The sequence below is a fragment of the Dendrobates tinctorius genome, unplaced genomic scaffold (genome assembly GCF_039654945.1).
Source record: "Dendrobates tinctorius isolate UK_male_01 unplaced genomic scaffold, ASM3965494v1 ptg000145l, whole genome shotgun sequence".
NCBI classification, from domain to species: domain Eukaryota; kingdom Metazoa; phylum Chordata; class Amphibia; order Anura; family Dendrobatidae; genus Dendrobates; species Dendrobates tinctorius.
Window position 1 is genome coordinate 1,847,544 of NW_027361812.1, and position 19,509 is coordinate 1,867,052.

At 43.1% G+C, this 19,509-nt stretch overlaps 1 protein-coding gene across 8 annotated transcripts in view; it reads right to left on the reverse strand.

Annotated features, from left to right (window-relative positions):
• The window catches only part of FNDC3A (fibronectin type III domain containing 3A), a 344,582-nt gene that overhangs the window by 18,083 nt on the left and 306,990 nt on the right, over window positions 1-19,509 (reverse strand). For all 8 annotated transcript variants that reach the window (XM_073546112.1, XM_073546108.1, XM_073546110.1 and 5 more), the window contains 8 exons: window positions 15,605-15,710; window positions 12,106-12,278; window positions 11,026-11,139; window positions 7,796-7,945; window positions 7,404-7,690; window positions 4,613-4,825; window positions 3,732-3,898; window positions 3,474-3,601 (listed from right to left, as the gene is read on the reverse strand). In XM_073546112.1, the coding sequence (XP_073402213.1) occupies window positions 3,474-3,601; window positions 3,732-3,898; window positions 4,613-4,825; window positions 7,404-7,690; window positions 7,796-7,945; window positions 11,026-11,139; window positions 12,106-12,278; window positions 15,605-15,710 (1,338 nt within the window). The remainder of the gene's footprint in view (window positions 1-3,473; window positions 3,602-3,731; window positions 3,899-4,612; window positions 4,826-7,403; window positions 7,691-7,795; window positions 7,946-11,025; window positions 11,140-12,105; window positions 12,279-15,604; window positions 15,711-19,509) is intronic.

The following is a 19,509-nucleotide window of genomic DNA, read 5'->3' on the forward strand; positions in this document are numbered from 1 at the left end:
GTCCGCTAAAAAGGCAGCTGCTCCCCTTATTACTGGGATGGAATCCAGGATCTTATCCCTTGGTGTCCCTTCCCTTAGCTGCTTCTCAAGTTGGTCCACCCATACCATTAGGGCTCTTGAGGTACATGTCGCCGCTATAGCTGGCCTGAGATTACCTCCTGATTCCCATGCCCCTTTAAGATAGGCGTCTGCCTTTTTATCTAGGGGATCCTTGAGGGTACCCATGCCCTCAAAGGGAAGAGCGAATTTCTTTGAGGCCTTTGCAACTGCTACGTCGAGCTTCAGGGCTTTATCCCAAGACGTAGATGCCTCTTCATCGAAGGGATATTTCCTTTTTAGGGAACGGACGGTGGTGTTTTTCCTATCCGGTTTCTCCCATTCTTTTTTGATAAGGCCCTGAACATTTTCGTTTAGTGGGAACACGCTCCGCTTTTTTTGGCCTAGTCCCTCGAATATTATGTCCTGGACTGTTTTATCGGGCCTAGAGTCTAACACCCCTATGGTAGACCTTACAGCCCTCACTAGCATGTCTACCTGTTCTAGGGGAAAACAGTGACATCCCCGTTTCCGCGTCGGAGGATGAGGAGCCAGATTCCGAGGTACTAGAAGTGATCTCCCCCGACGTCGAGGGTTCAGTTTGGGAAGCCACTATCGTGTTTTTCTTTTTTGTTTTATCCCTGTGTTTAAGGGATTTAAGGGTATGGGCACACGCTGCGGAATGCTCTGCGGATTTGGCCGCGCAGATTTTGTAAAATCTGCAGGTAAATCTGCAGGTCAAAAGACCTGCAGTTTTACCTGTGGATTAGCCTGCGATTTTTCATCTCCACAATGGAGATGGCAAACCGCAGCGGAATCTGCAGAAAGGATTGACATGTCAATTCTTTCTGCGGTTTTGAAACCGCAGCAAATCCGCGCGGATAATTCCGCAGCGTCTGCACAGCGTTTTTTTCCCAATAGGTTAGAATGCTACTGTACACCGCAGAAGAGTATCTATCCCCCTGACGAAGGAGATTTTATTCCCGAAACGCGCGTCGGGGCGCGTTACTATACAACCCACATAGCGTTAATTGGCTAACAGGTATTTTACATTTGGTGTTTTAATTGCACTGCCTTAGGGCGATTTGTATTATTTACACAGTTGCACTCTTGCACTTTCGGCACATTTATGAATTTTTTCATGCGATTTTTGTGTCACTATACACATGCACTTTTTTACCTGGATTATTAATGTAGCCTCGTTTGTTATGGAACGGTTTTTCTATTGCTAATGTGGTTGTATATGTCATTATTAATTTTTCTTTTTTAATATATATATATATATATATATATATATATATATATATATATATATATGTACATTTTTTATGCACTTAATTGTTGTGCCAACATTTTAATAAAGGCATTTTTATTTCTATAAAGGTTGTGCCATTCATTATTATTTTTTATTTTTTATCATCATTCATGTTGTATATTTGTTTGATCCTATGGGATTTCCTATTCTTATCCACCTTTGAGTAATTTTTTTGTACTGTACACCGCAGCAAAAACTGATGCGGATCCGCAGCGGCCGGATCCGCAGCAGAATCCGCAGCGTGTGTACACACCCTAAGGGCACTCTGAACCTCCGATTTAATTGCGGCTCTTAGGTCAGAGGCGAAATCTGGGACTTCCTGACAAAGCACTTCCTTTTTACAAGATTCGCAGAGTTTTTTCTCCCATAACATAGGTAGGGGACTAGTACAAGTAGGGCACTCCCTGTTCTTCTTTTTCCCCTTCTTCTTTCCCTAATAAGGGAAAGGAATTCTATTATAATGGTGAACATTCTCGAACATCACTCACCCGAAAGTACGTGGCTGCAGGTACCGATTCAGGAGATGGAGTCAGGTCCTGTACAGGCTGATGTGGTGGCGATTTGCTCCTTGCGGCTGATGTGCTGCACTGCGTGGAGTGACTGATGGAACGGCCATTATTCCTGTCTCGTTCCTTTTGTCGATGATGGTGGTGCTGCTGCTTAAGCTGCTGCCTGGGCTGCTACTCCTGTTGTTGGTCGCTGTCCCCCATTGTGCACAGGATCGCTTCCAGCCAGGAGTGTTTTGCAGCTCCACCATTTTAAATTTCCCGGCGTGTGAGGTCACCGCTCCCATCCTGCACCGCTTCTGCCGGGGAGAGCGCTCCTGCGCATGCGCCGATTTCTGGGACCCGGAAGCCGGTATCTACTTCCGGGGCAGCGGCCATTTCGTTACACCTCTGTACCATGGCGCTGCCCGCGTTTACCGGGTCCCTGCGAGCCCCGACCTCCTCTCCGGAGTGGCGGCTCCGACATCTCCCCTCTGCTCACCTGGCAGCCCGCATCGGCCCCAACGGTGGCGGCTTCGGGCACCGCACCCACCATTACAGGAGCCTCCCCACTGCCATGCCCTGGTCAGGTCAGCCCCGGATCCGGACATACAGATACAGGTACCGCTCGTCCTGTGGGTCGCCCGTCAGGGACAGGAACCCAACTGAAGGCCGAGGAGAGGTACCGCCCTTTTTATCTGTAGGTTCCTGTCCCTGAAGGGTGGATCCCCTCTCTCCGTGGTGCTGTCATTGGTGAGAGAGAAATTGCCTGATTGTATCCTTACGTCCAAGGTCGGTAAGCCACAATAATCAAAGGTATGTGTGAAGAAAAAAGGGCACAGAATTTCAGGAAAAGAACATCTCGCCAATCATTAAGCATGGGGGTGGATCAATCATGCTTTGGGGTTGAGTTACAGCCAATGGCATGGGGAACATTTCACGGGTAGGGGGAAGAATGGATTCAATGAAATTTCAACAAATACTTGATGAAAAGATAACACCATCTGTAAAAAGCTGAAGTTGAAAAGAGTATGGCTTCCACAAATGGATAATGATCCTAAACACACGTCAAACTCCACAATAGTCTACCTCAAAAAGCGCAAGCTGAAGGTTTTACAATGGCCGTCACAGACCCCTGATCTTATCATTGAAAATCTGTGACTAGACCTTAAAATAGCAGAGCATGCAAGAGGACCCATTAATCTCACAGAACTGGAAGTTTTCTCCAAGAAAGAATGGATGAAAATCCCTCAAACAAGAACTGAAAGACTCTCTTCTGGCTACAAAAAGAGTTTACAAGCTGCGATGCTTTCAAAAGGGGGTGCTGCTAAGTACTAACTATGCAGGGTGCCCAAACTTTCACATTGACTGATTTTACTTTTTGCAAAATATGAAATATATATATTTGCCTAAAAACACAAAGGAAAAATGTGTCATCTTTAATAACTTTAGGACATTTATAGATCATTTCAGCTTCAACTTGCTTAACTGTTCACAATAGCAGCAATTTTGACCAGGGGTGCACAAACTTTTACATGCCACTGTACACATATATATGTATATTAGTAGTGATTTTTAATTGATTATTCATTATTATACGATGTACAATAAATCATGTGATTCAAGAGGTGAAATACCTGTTTAAAATCGGAGTCTTTCCCGACCATTATTTGTAGAATGTAGATGACGGGATCACCCTTCATTGGGGTCAGGGATTCCCAGAAGACTTCACAGCTGTGATCATTTATTCGGTCTATTCGAGGAGCTGGTAAATGAAAGCATGTAGAAGAACGTAAGAAGAGAAAAGGATCAAACTCCTTTAAAAAAAAAAAAAAAAAAAAGCAATAAAAATACAATTGAGCCATTTCTCTGCATACTGGAACAGGCGCACATACCTTTCAGGGCAGGAGGGAGGGATTTAGGGGTTGTGAATATATATTCTGGGGAGAAGGGTCCCTCTCCAGCTTCATTACAAGCCTGAATGCGAAATTTGTATGTTGTGGACTCATTTAATCTTTGCACCTTATACGTATGACAAGGACCTCTGTATAAGGAGATAAACCTGACGAAGAAAAAGAATAAAACGTGTAAATAAGTAACAGAACAATTATATACACTTTGAACTTCCACGCTGCTCTTTCATATGTTTTTGCTCAATATAAAAAGACATTTGTAGCGATTTATCGATAACGCTAATCTGCCCAAATATTGTGCCAGCCTCTCCCCCAGCGCTGGGGCTTCGTGAACATGGGATTTGGCTATACAGCAATTAGGTGTGCTAATATATTGATTCATTTGCATCATTATCTTTAGAAATGGTTGTCCTAAAATAAAGAGGTAATACATTCAGTGATGCTGTATATCCTTAAATTCTTCAAGATCAGAGGAACATGTTCCCATCTGTGGCAGCGGTGACCACTATGTCCGTAGCCTTTTATGCTTCTGCATATAGAGGGACCAGGTGAGTAGTCACTACTATATGGATGCAGCATTTACTGATTTATTACACTTTTAAGACTCAGGTAAGTATGCATGTTATTTTAAGAGGAGGCAGATAAGTGGCTGCCAGGCACCTTTTATCAGCAGGGAGAAAAAGGATGATTTTTTAAAAAAGCCACTGATACTGAATATCTATGCTCTGCTCATAATAATCTGATAAAAAAAAAACAAACAAGACAATAATTCATGTGCAAATACGAATGTGTATAGGGCATATTTTTGACCTTGTAGCAACAATTTGGTAGCCCAGATGAAATCACAGCAGGTATCGCCTCACCTTTCACTCTTGTCCTCCATCTGAAGGTGGTACTGGATGGAGTCTGTTGGGGCGGCCCTGGACGAGCCGTCTCCCCATTTCAGCTTAAGGCTCTGGTGACCATACACCGCACATTCCAGGCGCGGGGGCTCGGGGGGAAGGGGCTTGGTTTTCAATTTTACAGAGTGGCTGAAAGGACCTGCTCCCAGACTGTTTAGGGCTTGAACCCGGATTCTAGGACGTAGCAAACAGAATAATTAGCAACTATGTGAATACATTAAAGAACATTGGAAAACACTTTCTTATTATAATAAATTAAATTACTACATGCTATTAACCTTTTCACGACCCAGCCTATTTTGACCTTAATGACCTGGCCATTTTTGGCAATTCTGACCAGTGTCCCTTTAGGAGGTAATAACTCAGGAACGCTTCAATGCATCCTAGCGATTCTGAGATTATTTTTTCGTGACACATTGGGCTTCATGATAGGGATTTATTTAGGTCTATAATTTTTTCGTTTATGAAAAAATCGGAAATTTGGCGAAAATGTTGAAAATTTCGCAATTTTCAAATTCTGAATTTTTATTCTGTTAAACCAGAGAGTTATGTGACACAAAATAGTTAATAAATAACATTTCCCACATGTCTACTTTACATCAGCACAATTTAGGAAACAATTTTTTTTTGTTAGGAAGTTATAAGGGTTAAAAGTTGACCAGCGATTTCTCATTTTTACAACAAAAGTTACAAAACCATTTTTTTTTTTTTAGGGACCACCTCACATTTGAAGTCATTTTGACAAAAGTGACACCATTCTAAAAACTGCACATCAAGCTACTCAAAACCACATTCAAGAAGATTATTAACCCTTCAGGTGCTTCATAAGAACTAAAGCAATGTGGAAGGAAAAAATGGACATTTTAGTTTTTCCAACAAAAAATTTCTTTCAGCCTCAGTTTTTTCATTTTCACATGGGCAACAGGATAAAATGAATCCTAAAATTTGTTGGGCAATTTCTCCAAGTACACCGATACCTCATATTTGGTCATAAACCACTGCTGGGTGCACGGCAGGGCCTGGAAGGGAAGGAGCACCATTTGACTTTTTGAATGGAAAATTAGCTCCAATCGTTAGCGGACACCATGTCACGTAAGGAGAGCCCCTGTGTGCCTAAACTTTGGAGCTCCCCAACAAGTGACCCCATTTTGGAAACTAGACCCCCCAGGGAACTTATCTAGATGTGTGGTGAGCACTTTGAACCCCTCAAGTGCTTCACAGAAGTTTATAACGTAGAGCCGTGAAAATAAAAAATCATTTTTTTTTTTTCCCACAAAAATAATGTTTTAGCCCCCAATTTTTTTATTTTCCCAAGGGGAACAGGAGAAATTAGACCCCCAAAGTTGAGCAATTTTTTTGTTTGAGTACGCTGATGCCCCATATGTTGGGGTAAACCACTGTTTGGGCACAAGTCGGGGCTCAGAAGGGAGGGAGCACCGTTTGACTTTTTGAACGTAAAATTGGCTGGAATCAATGGTGGCGCCATGTCGCATTTGGAGACCCCCTGATGTACCTAACCAGTGGAAACCCCTCAATTCTATCTCCAACCCTAACCCCAACACACACCTAACCCTAACACACCCCTAACCCTAACCACAACCCTAGCCCCAACACACCCCTAACCCTAGTCCCAACTCTAACCATAACCCTAACCACAAGCCTAACCCTAATCCCAACCCTAACCTCAACACACCCCTAACCCTAATGTTAACCCTAATCCCAACCCTAACCCTAATTACAACCCCAACCCCAACCCTAATTCCAACCCTAACCCCAATTCCAACCCTAACCCTAATTCCAACCCTAATTCCAACCCTAACCCTAATTCCAACCCTAACCCTAATTCCAACCCTAACCCCGGGGGGGGGGGGGGGGGGGGAAATCGGAAGGCGGGGGAGGGGAACAAATACTGACGGAGGTGACAGATCGCCCCCCGTCAGTCGTGGGGGTCAGATCACGGTCTCCAGCCATGGCCCATGATATTGCAGCTTCGGCCATGGCTGGATTGTAACATTTCACCAAGTTTCATAGGTGAAATATTACAATTTCTCTGACTGGCTGTTGAAAGTGTAACAGCCACTCAGAGCGAACGTAGTCATGGGGGGGGGGGCAAAGCCACCTCCCCCGGGGTGAAGTACAAGTCCTCCTGTACCTGCGGGTCGGGTGACCTTTCAGTGACCCCGGTCACCCGACCTGCAGGAACGTGATTCCGCCATGACACATATACTGCGTCACAGGTCAAAATGGCACAGGTTTTCATGACGGATACGCTGCGTCACAGGTCGGGAAATGCTTAAAGCCCTCGGTATTATCTCTGAGAACGTGCCAATCAAATAAGCTCAAACTATTGACCTATATATGAACCAGAGGTTTCAATATAATGTCGAGAAAGAGCGCAGATCTAAAAGGAATTGGCTTCACTTGATAAAATCTTCGGCAAGCACTGAATTTTTCCCGAATCTCAACTACTGTATGTGTGATGCACACACAGTTAGGATTCAGCGCCAGCAGTGGTCATGTGCTGACGAAAGTATGGAAATGGAAAGCGGAGTGTGTATTACACACTGTTGGGATTTGGCTACCGCTCCAGGGAATGCCATACATTTTACCCACAACCTCTTTAAGAGCAATGAATTATGTATTACATAACAGTCTGCAAGGAGGTTGCCTCCAAGATTAACATTTTGCGGCAGCATCTATCATATAGGACAACATATGTCTACCAAAAGATGATTTGTGATTTGCTCTGTACCTGTATGTGGAGTCTGGCTGTAACTGTTCTATAACGTAGCTGGAGGACTTTCCTACAGTGATGGTCTGCTTGTCTCCATAGTCTAGAATGTAGCCAGTAATTTCTGCGCCGTGGTCACATGGCCGATCCCAAGCTACAGCAAGGCAGATGGAAGGTGAATAATAATGTGGGTTCTCCATTTCCTCCTCCTTCATTCCCCAGAGGTTTGTCACGGCTGCCGGTACAGAAGCAGGAGTCAAACATGCTACTACGTCGCTGAAGAGGCCGGTGCCAGCAACATTCACAGCCTGCAAGTATGATAACGAAGCACAGGAAAGTATAAATCACAGCAGCAAAACCCAGACAGACTTTGTTCTAGTGCTAAATAACCCGAAAATTCTACAGGAACTTGCCTGAACCCTGCAGTAGTAGACAATTGCTGGAGAAAGACCTTTCATCTCGTAAGAATAGCCAGGGCCGCAGTAGCAAATCTGCATGCAGCCTTCCATGCCCCCCCACTCCACTCTGTACTCCGTAATGTCTGCACCATTATTATTGGGGGCCTGTGGGATGAAGAATAAAAAATAACAATCTGGATTTATCACATAACTTCTGTGCACACTTATTGCATTTAGAATTAATAATTTGCAGTTAAATAGCACAGTGACAATAATAAATTTTATTTCTATAGCGCCGACATATTCTGCAGCACTTTACATTTCAGAGGGGATTTGTACAGACAATATACATTACAGCATAACAATAATCAAATACAGTAGATTATAACAAATACCAAGAGGAGTAAGGGCCCTGCTCGCAAGCTTACAGTCTATGAGGAAAGAGGTAGACACAAAAGGTGGGTGGTAACAGTTGCCCTGATTGTATGGACCAGCCATAATGTTAAGTGTGTAACAGTACAGACACAGAGGGCTAATGGATGCATAAAGCATGTGGGATCATGATGCGGGGAACCTGGTTATGGTAAAACTTTTGGCTGTGCCACACAGGGATAGATTAGGTTAATGTGTTGAGGCGGTAGGCCATTCTGAACAAATGCGTTTTCAGGGCACGCTTAAAATTGTGGGGATTAGGGAAAAATCGTATTGACCTGGGAAGTGCATTCCAAAGAATTGGCGCAATAGAACAAAAAAAAAAAATCCATCAGGTCCTTAAACACCTTCTCAAAGATGGCAACCATAAGACGCCCGAAGAGTCCATCACTGAAAATAGGACTATTGAATGTAAACTCTATTTTTGTACAGACAACTGAGATAGATGATAGACAGATAGATAATGAAGAGATAGAAAGATAATAGATAATGAGGAGATAGATACATGATGGAGAGATAAATAGATCAATAGATAATGAAGAGACAAATAGAATAGATAATGATGAGATAGATGATACATAAAAGATAGATAAAAGGATAGATAAAAAGATAGATAGATAAAAGATAGACAGATAAAAGGTAGATAGATGTATATTACCTGCATGGCTTGAAATACTGAATGCTCAGCTGCACACTAAGGCTGAATTAATGCTGTATTTTTGCTGGGTACATATGCCGTAGCACCAGGAAAGCTGCATTTACTCAATGAAGGCTAAAAGTGTGTTAGGATATCTTTTTACAAGGAATCTCTCACAAGGTTTATGGTATCCTGAGAACAGCATGATATACGGGGAAAGACCCCGATTCCAGCGATGTGTCAATTACTTTAATGTTTTCGGCAGTTTTGCCTGCTGCAGAACTAAGAGCTCTCTGAATGTTGAGCTCTGCATAATCCTGCTCACGCCACTGATTGGCAGCTTTCTGCCTATGCACGGTGTACACAGAAAACTGTTAATCAGTGGTGGGGATATACCGAGCTCATGAATATGGAGAACTTACATGGCAGCTAGTTTACGTGACCTCTAAGGGTTGTTTTATCAGCAGGAGACTATCATTTTATCAAAACTACAGCAAGCAGCTCAGTTAGTGACAAAACTGGAATCAGGGTCTCGGTCTCTATATTATGCTGCTCTCAGATTAGGTGGCAAAAACCTGGCGACAGATTCCCTTTAATCTGTATAAAACAATGCCATCTGCTCCACTAACCTATTCAGAGGACTCGCACAAAAGAAAAAAGTACAATAAGCAACCTATATATACACATTTTTTTTTTACTATAAGCCTACGGTGACATATGTACCTGTACAGCTATATAGTGGCATATTTAGGAGGCATCAAGCAGGAAATCTCCTGACCTTCTAAGCCGCGCTACAAACATAGTGCAAGTATCTCTCTAAATTACATGCATAACTAATATTTATTGGTTGAATCTAAATATGCAGCTACCGTTAGAATACCAAAGAGGTACTCCCTAAGGGTGCTTTCAGACTGTGTTCCAGCATCCGTACGGCGCGGACCCCTCAGGGCTTATGTCAGAATCCAGTTTTGCACTGACAGGGTCATAGACTACAATGGTGCCAACAGTGTGAACGTTTGCTGTGCCTTGCATTATTTTTGGGCCATTGACACATACTGGCGACGCACAACCAGATGTAGTAGACTGCGTCTGAGTGTCCGCCTCTACGCCCGAAAATTCAGCACAGCAGAGCACATGTTCACTTTGCCAGCACCATTGTAGTCTATGGCCCCGTCGGCGCATATGTTTGAACCCCGTTTTGCGGGGGTTTCGGATGCAATACCCAACAGGGCCATCAAACAGGTGCTGGAACACAAAGTGAAAGCACCAAAAAAAAAAAAGTTTCCCCGGAGTCCACCAGCAAGCTTTAGAGTGTCCTTTATGGAGCGATTTCACTATTAATTTCAATATAGTAAATTAGAGCATATAAAGAGGTGCATAAAGCACACGAGGAAAGTAGGTGTTTATTGGAGATTCACTGGTATAAGCAGAAACTGGAATAATGAGAAGGATGAAATTTTAAGGACAGAAGCAGAAAAATACGTTTCAGCGCAGTCTTTATTGGGTTTAGGGACAGGCATAGAGGGCATCTATTTTCTCACCAAGCGTTGGAAATGCAGCCTTGATGATAATTTGGATGGATTTGCTGGTTGTGCTTGTACAAGAATTGCACTTGGTGAAAAAGTTGCAAAGGAAGCACTTACAGAGAGGTGTGATTTTAGAAGGTATGGCTGGAGCAGAAATTTTAGTAAGTATTTTAAGAGGTCCATCTTAACTACTGACTGTCACCAATTCATTAAAAGGGTTATCGGGAGTCAGAAACCCCCTCTCCCCTAACTGCAGTTGATTTAAAAAAAACAAAAACCCTATACGTCACTCACCCTCCCTGTGTTCGGAGCCGAGCTCCTGATATCTGCTCGTCTCTCCAGCGCTGCATCCAACACCCGAGGTGGCGGCTGCATACGGCTCAGATCCACTGAGGTCAGTTATCAACCGCATCGCTGCAGACACCAAGAGCAGTGTAGAAGCACCATTGTTTTTTAAAATACACTGCAGCCGAGGAACATGGGTTCTTAAAACTCCGAATATCCCTTTAACTGTTGAGCTATAGTAAGGCGTTTGGACAGTGATTGCCGTTTCCTAAGAGTATTATTAACCTCTATAAAACCCACTTTCTTTGTCAAAACGTGGCCTGCAGCTGTGACTACAGGACATCCATTTTATTTTCTACTCTTACCTCCCAGTGTATAAGTGCACAGGTTGCAGATCTGCAGCTTATGTGAGGAGGTTTGCACTGATCTGGGGGTCCGGGTGCGGTAGTAATTTCACTCTTTTCAGAAAATGGTCCAAACTAAAGAAAATGTAATACAACATGTATGGTTTTAGTACTAAAATACTAACATTAAAATTACAACTACCTAAATGGTATCACAACGTGCCATAAAGCGAGTGCACAACATTTAGAATCATTTTTAAGCATAAACATCTAGAATCTCCGGACTATGACCATGGCGTCTTTCCATGGAGAGCAGAGGCGATTTCCTACATCCCTAATCTGGCTATAGAATTTTATGATACACCCCACAATCAATCAGTAAAGGCAGTCCTATGTCGCCTTGTTGTGTCTTTCAGCCGGAGAGAATCTGGCACAAAGATGGCGAGGTTTGGGACATCAACAGACATCAACAAACTGGAGCGACCAGAATGGTGACCGGTCTGCAAACCCTGTCTTATGAGGAAAGGTTGCAGGATTTGGGAATGCTTAACTTGCAGAACAGAAGTCTGAGAGGAGACTTAATAGCTGTCTACAAATATCTCAAGGGCTGTCACATTGCAGAAGGATCATCTTTATTCTCATTTGCACAAGGAAAGACTAGAAGCAATGGGATGAAACTGAATGGGAGGAGACACAGATTAGATATTAGAAAAAACTTTTTGACAGAGTGATCAATGAGTGGAACAGGCTGCCACGAGAGGTGGTGAGTTCTCCTTCAATAGAAGTCTTCAAACAGAGGCTGGACAGACATCTGTCTGGGATGATTTAGCGACTCCTGCTTTGAGCAGGGGGGTTGGACCAGATGGCCCAGGAGGTCCCTTCCAACTCTACGATTCTATGACTATACACATACAGGTTCTGTGACGCTTTACTTCTACAGGGATTAGGCATCAATCAAACTTATAATTAGATGGATACTTCTGCTAAAGATAATCCATGAGTTCCGGGATCTACATGAAAAGTAACGATCAGGATGACCACCACCACCAATTTTCAGAACCTGATGCAAAATGACCACTCATAGTGCAGAAATATACACACCCCAGCTTTGTTTGCTGCGCGTATCCGGAAACTATAACCTTTTCCTGGCAGAAGGCCACAAACTGTGTGCTCAACCTCATTTCCTTGGTATACCTCCCTCTGTTCACCTTCAGAAGCAGACATCTCCAGGCTGTAGCAGGTGACTGGAGATCCACCATCTACAGGAGGGGGCGCTGTAGACATAAAAAGTAGCATTGCTATAAATGATGGGCAAGAAATATATGCATGCATATATAAAGCTGTGTTATGTCAAAAGAGAACAAGGTATGTGATATGTGCCCTAACGTTATACAAGCAGGATGTTAAAGGGAATGTGTCATCAGAAAATAATATTTTGCTTAAAGGCAGTCTGTTAGGCTGATAACGCTATTAACTTGCAGCTCCCGGGGGGGCCGCCAGCTGTCAGTCAAAGTATACTCCTTTCTGACTGAGCGCTCCTTCCATCAGCATAAGGCGTTTTTAGGGTATGTGCACACACTGCAGATTCACCTGCGGGTTTTTTCCTGCGGAACCGCAGGTAAAACCGCAGGTAAAGTGACCTGCGGTTTTGCCCTGCGGTTTGACACCTGGACAATGGAATAGGTGGCAAACCGCAGCAGAATCCGCAGAAACAATTGACATGCTGTAGAAAAAAAACCGCAGCTTTTCCGCAGGTAAAAAACCGCAGCGTGAGCACTGCGGTTTTGAAAACCCATAAGCTAACATGGTAAAGTACCATGTCTGCGGAACTGCTGCGGTTCTGCAGGGCCAAAACCGGAGCAAAACCGCAGCAAAACCGCAGCGTGTGCACATGCCCTTAAAATTGGAGGCTTCCAGCCCGGGAGAGGCATATAAGGTTAGGATCCCATCAAAGGGATACACCTTGCCATGCCTGATGGGCTGCTATGAATTGGCCAATTTGTGCGCTAAGTATCTTCATTTTTTAACATTTTCTAAATCAGTAATGCAGATCCAATTTTTTATATATTCAATGTTTGCACACCATAGCATTTCAGAGAGCAGCTGTCTTAGTCAAAGTGTTGGGGCGTGCTTACCATGAACTGAGAGCGGTGACTGGAGCTGTGCCGGTACACCTGTATGACTGAAGGTGGTCGGCTCCCGGGAGGAATACAGTTAATTTCCCCCAGGTGCCACACTTTCAGTATGGCGACCGGGCACCTTCCAAATGCTATTAATCTACAGTTAACCCCATAACTGTAGGTTAATTGAATTGTCTGATCTGACAGGTTACCCTTAAATTAGTTTTTTTATGTTAACTGTATTTTATTTATTTTTTTTTTAACTTTTCCATACCACCATTTACATTAAAAAAAACAAAAACAAAAAAAAAAAACCCTGAAAACTTCTAATTTTTTACACTGGCCACTAGGCTTTTTACCAGACTCATTCTTCCTAATTTATACAGAAGACTTTTCAAAGTCTCATTATCATCACAGACAGGATTACGATGACCGGTAACACCAATATATACAGTCGCTACAGCAGACGCCACCATTTACCATAGGTGATGTTACAGCTGCCCTAGTGACCTGTGCCAAGAGTGGAGCATGCTCAGATAACCTTTCTATACAAAACAAATAAGGTTCAGAAAGCAGTTTTTTCATAATAAAAATATAACCTAACAAAATTTAAACAAGAATTCATTTTCCTAAAATTCAAAACAAGACCACTAAGAACAAATACAAAAAAAGTGTTTGGCCATAAACATTAATGAGGCCTGACCGCTCTCATGAATGGTCTATTGTAATACAAACTTGCATTCCTTATAAAATAACAATTCTGGATCAGTTTTTCCTCTGTTATTCAACCCGGATGTTACCAATATCTTTGTATAAAGGATGTGTGCAGACACAAATATCATAATGTGAGCACTGGACAGTCGCGGAGTGAGCGGGGGATACATCCTATCGAAAAGGAGTTGCAATTTAATTATACATTTCCAGGAGGAATTGCACAATATAGAGTTTTAAGATGTTTTATAGGTAAGAGGGGCGTTCATTAAATTTCCCCCGACCCACTTCTAAGTATTTATCACAGGACGCTGAAAACTGCACGTGTAATGATATAAGTCTCTGTTGGTTACGTGTCAATTTGCAACTCAGAACTGACTACGGTCTTGATTTTACAGGTGCTGAAGTGGTGTGAGGTTTGATAATGGACCCAGTAGAATACAGAGCAGTCATCACGTTCCTTTACTTGAAAGGCCACACACAAAAGGTGACGCTCTATGAGATGAAAGAGGTTTATGGTGATGATTCCCCATCCTATGATGTAGTCAAGAACTGGCATCATCAATTCAAATGTGGTCAGACTTCAGTGCAAACAGCTCCAATTCCAGGGCGACCCCACTCTGCTACTGATGAACACATCATCCAACAAGTGGAGGTCGCCATTTTGGGAAATCACTGAGGAACCATTCACCACATAATCAAAATGTCAACATTAGTGTGGGGTCCGTGGAAAAAACCATCCAAGACCATCTTCACATGCAGAAGGTATCGGCTCGCTGGGTTCCCCTGCTGCTCACACCTTTCCAGAAGCAGGAACGAGTCGAAAGCTCTCAGGCTCTATTGACGATGTACCATGGAAACCAGGAGGACTTTTTTAACACACTGATCACACAGGATGAAAGCTGGGTGCATCACTATGATCCCGAGACTAAAATCCAGTCGATGCAATAGAAGCATCATGACTCACCGCCTCCAAAGAAGGCACGTGCCCAACCCTTGGCAGGCAAGGTCATGCTCACAGTATTTTGGGACAAGCACAGAGTAGTATTAATGGATTTCCTAGCAAAGGGTACCATGATCACTGGGGCATACAATGCTTCACTGCTGCAGACATTGAGGGAGGCCATCAAAAGCAAAAGATGTGGCATGCTCACCAAAGGTGTCCACTTTCTGCAAGGCAATGCACCATTTCACAACTCACATGTTGCCCAAATGGAAGCATGCTCCTGTGGCTTTGAAATTCTACTGCATCCCCCTTACTCACTCGACCTCACACCATCGGACTTCCACCTCTTTTCAACAATTAAGTTATTTTTGAAGGGCAAGCATTTTCCAGATGATGAGACTCTGATTTTCGAAGTCACAACGTGGTTTTTGGAGCAACCTGTCGACTTATACAAGCGAGGTGTTTACAGTAGGTTAAGGAGATGGAAGAAGTGTGTCCCCCTAGGTGGCACCTATGTAGGGAAGGAGAAAGAAAAAGAGAAAAAAAAAAAAAAAACAGCGAGTAGATCGCAGACTAAAATATAACCTTTAATCCATTAGGTTAAAACACGACTGGCACAGGATTGCCGGGCATGTAGAAAGACACTTCAGAAACAGATTACGCGCTTCAACATAACAGTCTTCATTTTTTTTTTTTCTCTCTTTCTCTATGTAGGGAAGGACTAATAACTGTGTCAAGTTTCATTGCTCTCAGTCCACAGGAAGTGGGTCAGGGGAAAGCTTTAATGAACGCCCCTCGTAAATGTGAATGCTGCCAACATTACCCCATCGTAACTGGACTTCTCTTGCCCGTGGTCTGCCTTGGAGTCTTGGTGGCTGACAAGGTCCAGGTATCACAGCTGGGGTCTGTACTATCAAAGTCTCGGAAGCCTTAACAAGTCACAAAAAAATAACAATAATAATTAAAAGCTCAGCTATTACAAACCAAAGTGATAGACACATGCTGATAATTGATAATTGCAGTAAGTCAGAATCTTTATTTTTGAGGAACACCAGCTGTAAAGAATAATTACTAAGAGCACCTCTAGTTCTGGAGGACCAGGATACACAGACAACCTATCAATTTGGAACAGTACTGTGCAAGGTTTAATCTCTCCTGTGGTGGTGCTGCAGGGAAACAGAATACTTTCTACCAAGTTTGCCCACAGATTACAGCTGATTGCTAGGGTCCCAGCAAAGGAACACTTTGTGATCTGTCAGAATTGTCAATGAACGTTTCCAGCAAGTAGGAATGGTACACGGCAGAGAACCCCATTAAGGACCTACAATCATGGACCATTACCCATGACCACCTCAATGGTCATACTGTGGGGTATAAAATCTCCACTGGGTGGGGGGAAATAATTTGATCAGACTGAACAGTGTCTTTGAGTGCAAAAAAGTCTCATAAAATTAAGATCTTTAATTAATACAACCTGATAAGCCCCCTGAAGAAGCTGCAGGTGAAACGCATGTAGGGGCCATTGGACCAGATTATACACATCTTTTACCTCCTTGGACACATCACTTGATGTAAGTACAACCTACTGTTATGGGTTTTGTTAGGTCCTCTATGTCTAGGTCCACTGTCTAGCCTTTAAGACTACAGGTTTCATTACACTTCCATATCTTTATTTACATCTTTTTAGTTATCATGCACTCTCTCATACATTAGGTGTGTACTGGCCCAATTTTTAGGAATACTCTGACCTCTTTATGTATGTTATCAATTTTATATTTGTATTAATTAAATATGTTAATTTTGAGACTTTTTTGCACCCATTTTCCTTGTGTCGGTCGTATTGTTTATCCTAGGGTACGTCTCTATGGAATATTTTTCTGTATTTCTGCTCATTATTGTGTGGGTTTTCATTGAACAGTGTCTTTGCATCATGGCTGGTGCACTAATTACTGCCGCTAGCAATACTAACTGGGTATTACTCTAAGTTACACAGCGGGGTATAAAAGGGTTTAAAGTGATTATGGATCTATGAATGTAATATGTCATTTTGCTGAGGGATTTTAAGGCGACCCTCCACCTGATAAAAAAAAATTCACAATAAATGTAAAAGGAATAATCAAACCAGTTGGTGCTCTCCTTATTCTTGTTTCTGGTGTATAGCCCAAATCCCAGACCTCACTTCATGTATACGGTATATTATATTCTCTATCCACAGTGTGCTATGGAGATCAGAGAACCTCCCTCTAGCCTGGTCCATCTAAGAGCAGGTGTGGTGTATGAGATTAAAAAGGCAGTGCATATACACAAAGAAGAAAAAAAAAAAAAAAGGATATTTTTATTAAAGGGAACCTGTCATCACAAGTCAACCTGTTAAAGTAAAGGTATGGCCATAATAGCCTTGATATACTGATTTAATGGCTACAGTGATGAAAAAAAGTATTAAGACAGCCACCAATTGTGCAAGTTCTCCCATTTAAAAAGATGAGAGGGGCCTGTAATTGACATCATAAGTAGACCACAACTATGAGAGTCAAAATGAGATAACAAATATAGAAAATCACCTCGTCTGATTTGGCAAGATTTATTTTTCAGATTATGGTGGAAAATAAGTATTTGGTAAAAACACGCAAGATTTCTGGCTCTCACAGACCTTTAATTTCTTCTTTAAGAGGCTCCTCTGTCCTCCACTCATTATCTGTAGTAATGGCACCTGTTTGAACTTGTTATCAGTATAAAAGACACCTGTCCACAACCTCAGTCACACTCCAAACTCCACTATGCTGAAGACCAACGAGCTGTCGAAGGACACCAGAAACAAAATTTTAGCCCTGCACCTGGCTGAGAAAACTGAATCTGCAATAGGCAAGCAGCTTGGTGTGATGAAATCAACTGTGGGAGTAATAAGAAAATGGAAGACATACAAGACCACTGATTGTCTCCCTCGATCTGGGGCTCCATGCAAGATCTCACCTCATGGGGTCAAAATGATCACAAGAACGGTGGGTAAAAATCCGAGAACCACATGGTGGACGACCTAGTGAATGACCTGCATAGAGCTGGGATCACCGTAACAAAGGCTACCATCAGTAACACACTACGCCGTCAGGGACTCAGATTCTGCAGTGCCAGACGTGCTTAAGTCAGCAGATGTCCGGGCCCATCTGAATTTTTCTAGAGAGCATTTTGATTATCCAGAAGAGTATTGGGAGAATGTCATATGGTCTGATGAAACCAAAGTAGAACTGTTTGGTAGAAACAAAACTCGTCGTGTTTGGAGGAGACAGAATGCTGAGTTGCATCCAAAGAACACCATAACTACTGTGAAGCATGGGGGTGGCAACATCATGCTTTGGGGCTGTTTCTCTGCAAAGGGACCAGGACGACTGATCCGTGTACCTGAAAGAATGAATGGGGCCATGTATCGTGAGATTTTGAGTGCAAACCTCCTTCCATCAGCAAGGGCATTGAAGATGAAACATGGATGAGTCTTTCAGCAAGATAATGATCCCTAGCACACCACCAGGGCAACAATGGAGTGGTTTCATAAGAAGCATATGAAGGTCCTGGAGAGGCCTAGCCAGTCTCCAGATCTCAACCCCATAGAAAACCTTTGGAGGAAATTGAAAGTCTGTGTTGCCCAGCGACAGGCCCAAAACATCACTGCTCTAGAGGAGATCTGCATGGAGGAATGGGCCAACATACCACCAACAGTGTGTGCCAACCTTGTGAAGACTTACAGAAAATGTTTGACCTCTGTCATTGCCAACAAAGGATATATAACAAAATATTGAGATGAACTTTTGTTAATGACCGAATACTTATCTTCCACCATAATTTGCAAAATAAATCTTGCCAAATCAGACAAGGTGATTTTCTGGATTTGTTTTCAAATTTTGACTCATAGTTGTTGTCTACCTATGATATCAATTACAGGCCTCATCTTTTTAAGCGGGAGAACTTGCACAATTGTTGGCTGACAAACAGGATTTTGGTTGCTTACCATAAAATCTGTTTCTCAGAGTCTTCATTGGGGGACACAGGAACCGTGGGTGTGTGCGGCTGTCACTAGGAGGTTGACACTATGCCATAAAAAAAATGTTAGCTCCGCCTCCGCAGTATACACCCCTCCGACGGGCTGTAGGACAATCAGTTAGTGAAAAAGCAGTAGGAGGAGACGTTATCATGTAAGTCAATCATATAATCTTTACAGATAATAGAATCATGGGAGGGCGCTGTCCCCCCCAATGAAGACTCTGAGAAACAGATTTTACGGTAAGCAACCAAAATCCTTTGTTCTCCTTAGTCTCATTGGAGGACACAGGAACCGTGGGACGTCCAAAAGCAGTCCCTGGGGTGGGAGAAGACAAACTTCCTTCAGGTCGGAGAACTCACCACTGACGCCTGCAAAATTCTTCTGCCTAGGCTGGCATCCGCTGAAGCATAGGTATTTACCTTATAGAACCTTGAGAAGGTATGCACGGATGACCATGTAGCTGCCTTGCACAACTGCATGGCTGCTGCCCTACATTGTGTACCGCCCAGGAGGCGCCCACTGCCCGTGTTGAATGGGCCTTGACCCCAGCAGGGTACACCCTGTCCTTCACCCGGTAGGCTTCCAGAATTGCCATTCTGATCCAGCGGGAAATTGTTGCCTTAGAGGCCGGTAGGCCTCTTCTCACCCCATTGGGGATAACAAAGAGCGAGTCTGCCTTCCTGAAGGGATCGGTC